General features: G+C 41.8%; 1 protein-coding gene across 2 annotated transcripts in view; it reads right to left on the bottom strand.

Annotated features, from left to right (window-relative positions):
* Positions 1-6,000, bottom strand: part of LOC143038129 (ankyrin repeat domain-containing protein 13C) — a 36,640-nt gene that overhangs the window by 6,058 nt on the left and 24,582 nt on the right. For both annotated transcript variants that reach the window (XM_076207129.1, XM_076207131.1), the window contains exon 6: positions 2,421-2,552. In XM_076207129.1, the coding sequence (XP_076063244.1) occupies positions 2,421-2,552 (132 nt within the window). The remainder of the gene's footprint in view (positions 1-2,420; positions 2,553-6,000) is intronic.

Genomic DNA, 6,000 nt, shown 5'->3' with positions numbered 1-6,000 from the left:
ATAGATGGAGAGAGAGGAAAAGGACAGAAGGTAGAGAGGTGCTTGGAGTAAACTGCTTAAATAAGAAAGAAAAGGAGAAGGAGTACAAGAAGAAGCTGAGAAAAGAGTGGTAGGGAGTGAAGGAGGAATGGGGATGTTTCAATGAAGGAGACACAAGTTGTGCAAAGATGGTGTGTGGAACCAAGAGAGAAGCAAAGAAGGTTGTTGAAAAAAAAAACAAGGTTTCAAACTGGTTGCAAAATAGGATGAGAGAATTATATGGGAGGTACAAAGAAAAGAGAAGAGAAGTAAAGCATAAGATAAAGGAGGCAAAAAGGAGAGCAGATGTGAAATGGGGTAAGAGTATGACAGAAAATTTTGAAAATAATAAAAATATGTTTTAGAAGGAAATTAAGATAGGAAGGGGAGGTGAATCAAGTAGAGAAGAAAATGTAAAAGGTGCAGATGGAGATATGATGATGGAAGAGAGGGCAGTAAGAGAAAGATGGGCAGACTATTTTAGAGAGTTGCTAAATGTGAAAGAGGATGGGGAGGGAAATGTAATTGCAGTAGGAAGCACTAAGAAAATGACAGTAATGAATAAGGAAAATGGAGGAAAAATAAGAAAAGATGAGGTGAAACAGCTATCAAAATGATGACAGTTTGCAAAGCACCTGGGTTAGAAAGGTGTCATGTGGAGTGCCTAAAAAAAAAGGGAGGTACAGTGATGGTGGATTGGCGTGTCAGGTTGTTTAATGTTTATTCTGAAAGACTGGAGAAGTGCCTGTATAGTTCCACTTTACAAGAGAAAAGGGGATAAATGTGAGTAGTAGTAGTTTCAGAGGGATCAGTTTGTTGAGTATAGTTGGGAAGGCTTATGGGAGGGTTTTGACTGAGAGGATTAGGAGAGGAATAGAGATTAATTGGTGAGGAACTGTGAGGGTTTAGGACAGGTAGGGGTTCTATGGATCAGATTTTTGTGGAAAGGCAGATATATGAGAACATACATACATACATATACCAAGGCTTTTCCCCCTTACAAGGGAGGTAGCCAAAAAGAAAAGGCATAAAACCACTCCCACCCATTCCATCCCTAAATACACTCCACCCCCCTCCACCCTCGCTCCCATCTTAGCACCTCCCGGATGATGGGCCATCCCTGCACCCTGTCCACTGCCCTGGGTCAGAGGCAGTGTCGCAAGATACAGATCATCCACAACAAGGCCACTTCATTAAATCGGTGACCCCCCCTCTCCGTCCCCCCATGCAGAAAAGGAGAACATGGGGAGAAATCCCTTCAGGCTGTGTCAAATTTTTCTCACACATACTACCTCACCCCCATCCCCCCACCCATTCCACCTCATGCATCACAGCATCATCCATATACAACCATTCTCCACATCTTCTGTCCTCTCCCGTCCTTCCTCAACAGACATTCCCCTCTTCCCCAAAGCCCCTTTCACCCCATCCATCCATCTCATCCTAGGATGCCCCCTCATGTTCATTCCCTCCACATTTGCCTTCCATACCTCTTTTACTAGTCTTTCTTCACTCATTCTTTCCATGTGTCCAAACCATCCTAATACTCTTTCATCAACCCCATCTCCCAACTCCCTTACCACCCCTGTTCTCCTCCTTATCTCCTCGTTTCTATCTCTATCCAGCCTAGTAACCCCCATCATACTTCTCAGACACCTCATCTCATACACATTTAAACTCCTTCTCTATTCCTCTCTTATGTTCCATGTTTCTGCCCCCATACAGTGCTGTTGGCACAATCACTCCTTCATACAGTCTCCTCTTAGCATCCATTCCCAAATGTCTATTCCTCATTACACTTTTTAATCCACCAAGGCATTTACTCGCTTCTCTCAATCTACATTCTACCTCCAGTCGCTCTCCCTTAATGCTCACTTCCAGTCTGCTGCCACTTTCACCCCTTGTACATCTCATCACCTTACTTTTACCCACATTTATCTTCAATTTTCTTCTTTCACAAACTCTCCCAAACTCTGTCACCAATTTCCTCAATCCCTCCTCTGATCCTACTACAAGCGCAGTGTCATCCGCAAACAACAGCTGGCTCACCTCCCACTCTTCTCCATTTTCTTTAACCATCTCCAATCCCTGACCCACTACCATAACTAGAAGCTTTAAATCTAAGGTGATGATGATGATATAGGTTAACCTCACAAACTCCCCCCTATCGGAAGGCTAGGACGGTGCCCCTCACAGAGGATTTTGTAGCATGGAATTTAATGAACCATACCCTTAGTTCAACTTTGCTGGAGGCAGGATTCAAACTACCATCCCCTCGACCTTCACCGCAAGTAACAATGCCCTAACCCGCTCAGCCAGCGGTACAAAGACGAATTATAAGCAATATGAATTTGAGATTTTGGTTCAAAGAGGGAAGAATTGTATAAGTACTTGAACATTACCTTTTTATCCTCCCTAAAAATCCACCCAGTCTGTGCTCTGGAAAATGTTATTTGTTTGGTGGACATCTGTGCTGCTACAATGTCTGAACTCATGAGAATATCCACCTCATCCTCTAGCTCACATTCAGTTTCCTGCAACAGTAGGTTTAAATTTTAATAAAATAGATATACCTGTGCAACAAATGATTATAATAACAAGTTCTCAAAATAATCCTGAACTGTCACGTAAAAAAAACAAATATAACTTTAGTATGTATTGCTCAAAGGGATTTCTCCCCATCTTCAATGCTACTACATGAGGGGACAGAAAGGGGGGATCTCCAATTAAATGAAGCGGCCTTGCTGTGGATGTGCTGTCTTGCTACATTGCTTCTAACCCAGGGTGATGAGTAAGATACAGCAATGACCTGTCATCCAGGAGGACCCAAGATGAGAGGGAAGGAGGGAGGGAGGGGTAGTAATTGGGGGTAGAATGGGTGGGATGACATGGGTGGTACAGTAAGTTCTCGTTATACGATACATATGCGTTCCTGAAAACCTTACCGCAAGTTGAAATTACCGTATACCAAACCCATTATAACATGTAATAATAGGATATGGCAGACGTACCTTCTCCCTGCTCTTTCCTCTTCAAAACATGAGTGGATACCGTATCTGTGAATTTCTCTTACCGTAAATAGAATTGAGGGGTAGTAATTACCAAATACCATAACTGTGACTTTACCGGATAAAGAATTACCATATAAGGAGGACTCACTGTAGTGGAATTATGCCTTTTGACTTTGGCTGCCTCCCTTGCAAGGAGGAAAAAGCCCTTGGTATACGTATGTTTGTATTTCCAAAGGAACCACCCCTCATACAGGGTGGGGCAGAACCGATTGAGCAGTTTTGAGGATATATAAAAAAGTAATGGAGGTACATAGAGAATAAAGTTTATTATTCTCGAGGTTAGCATAACATACCATTTAGAATCCTTATGTTCTGAAAATAATGTCAGGAAGATGGCGGCCGTTAGCTGCAACACACTATTGGAGTGGTTCTCTGAAGTTTCCTACAGCACGTTCACACACACTGTGGGGTATGGTGGTAACCTCTTCAATAATCCGCTCCCTTAGCTGTGGTAGGGTGTGAGGGCGACTTTTGAACACCTTTTCTTTCAGATGTCCCCAAAGAAAGAAGTCGCAAATGCTCAAATCAGGTGACCGCGCAGGCCACCCTAAATCACCCCCCCAGAGAAACCAGACGTCCGGGAAACATGTTTCTCAAAACATTGAGCCATCATCATTTTGTAGGGATGAAAATTCAAATCCATATGCAGAATCCTCCTCAAACTGCGTGAGAAGACTCCCAAAGCAACGGCATGCCTTCGTGCAGAACGTCTTGGCGACTAAATGATTGCTGCTCTCACCCTCTCGACATTTTCTGGTGTTCTGATAGACCTGCGTCGGCCATGTGTATCTCTTCTTAGTGTGCTACCAGTTGCCTCCAACTGCCTAACCCAGGACCGAATTGTGTTCGCCTGAGGAACAGGATTGTTGCATGGAATATTGAACCGTCGCCGAAAAACTCTTTGCGTTGCAATCACAGATTGATTGTTCTCAAAATATGCGCGCACAGCAAAGCCACTATGTGCTCCCGTCCACACCATGTCGGCTACTGAAATGGGGATGTCTGAGGAGCGGAACAAAACCACTATCACCCCCCCTCCCCCCGAGCACTGACTCCTCTAAACTGCTCAATCGGTTCTGCCCCACCCTGTATAAGGGGAATAAGGGCCTTTTGATATATGTAAGATAAAGTTGACCTTATGAATAAGTTATCACATTATATAGATGTTCCTTTCCCAAGCTTTCAATTTCTTTCTTTTTTTTTTTTTTAGTTAGGGAGTCCTCTCCCTGATATAGTGGTCTTGGTCACTTGAGACCCCATTTGAGTAATATTTTGCAGTGGACAAGGTGCAGGGATGACCCGTCATCCATGAGGTCCTAAGATGAAAGGGAGGGTGGAGGGGTGTGGAGTGTATTCAGGGATGGAATGGGTGGGAATGATTTTATGACTTTTCCTTTTTGGCTACCTCCCTTGTAAGGGGGAAAAAGCCTTGGTTATGTATGTATGTATGGAAACAATTTGGTACTTGTCCCAACAGAATCTATACAATGGGGCATTGTAGTATAATATAAAATGGGTCAGGGGTGGGCACACTGCCTGGGTACCTTCCTTATAAGGAAGATGTGGCTTTTTGGTATAAAGATAAAGTGAAAACCCATAACTCATACTATAAGATGGGCACTAATTCTGAAGACCTATTTTTTTTTTTTTTTCCAAATTTCAGAGCATTAGTTTAGTCTAGCTGATCTCCATATACACACAAAATTACCATTTGGTTCTATACATTTGAAGGTATGAGTTGAAAGGCACTCAAAACTTCTAAGGCCACATCACTCTTATGTACAGTCAAACATAACTTAACAAGCCCCTCACATAATGAAAGAAAGAAGGAGAAAGACAGAGAAAGAGAGAGAGAGAGATAAACTTGGTTAATGAGCAACATTTTGTGATTCGTATGCCTGATGCAAAGGCTCCTTTCCACCTTGCTAGCCACAAGTCATGATGAGGATCTTCTGACTCATGGCTAGCTCATTCCTGTCTGCTTCTCGGCCAGTGTTGCCACAGCTTTAAATTTTCTACTAGATCTTGGATTTTTTATTTCAACCTTGAAGTCTTGATTTTTTTTCTCAAAATCTAGTAAAGCTTGCAGTTTTCAAGTAACGCAGCTGATGAGTGCATAAAAAATATCCAGTATTACACTTGCAACAAATTCAATTATAAAACCATGAATATGTACTATTTTGGACTATTCTTACACACTTTTTTTCTATGACAATTCCGTTATAAATGGCACATTTTCACATTATGTCTATTTTCTTTCTAGCCAATCGTATGTAACCATGAGCGTCACGGGACTCTTTCTGCCAATCAATATTTATCCTGCGAGGCCGTGACTCCCGCCTTTAGTTTGAACACAGTGGCTATAATGATACATTATGCATATGTGGGACTGGGTAGGCTAGGTTAGGTTTGGTTTAGTTGGTTAGATTAGAATTACCCTCTCATCTTTTACTTCCCCAGCCAAAACTCCCAATTCCCAGTTACCAGGCTCTCACTCCAAAAATTGTGAAGGGGAGGGGGGTGAAATTTGTCAGAAATGCCATATAAAAATATGGCATTTCTGACAGAAATTTCACAGTACTAAAGAGCCATAGAATCATCCACAATAATATAAAACCCCATTTCTATTTAGAAAATTTTAATATTTTACCGATATAATTGTAGTGGGGTGCATAACTCGAAAACACAACATTCTCAACAAAAATATCATATAAGAAAACTTAGAATTGTCCAAAACTGTAGAAAACATGTTTATGTAATAAAATTTTCTGCGGGTGCAATTCTGGATAATTTCCAACCGCACTGTTATAATTGCATTGTGATAACTAAGTGGATCATGAAACGCAATTAGAACTGAAACAAATGTTAACATGGTGACTGATTAGTGATAATATAATGTGTCATAGATCAG

Source organism: Oratosquilla oratoria, chromosome 23, assembly GCF_046742065.1.
Source record: "Oratosquilla oratoria isolate Oo_2021 chromosome 23, ASM4674206v1, whole genome shotgun sequence".
NCBI classification, from domain to species: domain Eukaryota; kingdom Metazoa; phylum Arthropoda; class Malacostraca; order Stomatopoda; family Squillidae; genus Oratosquilla; species Oratosquilla oratoria.
This window is presented reverse-complemented; position numbering and strand designations above follow the sequence as displayed.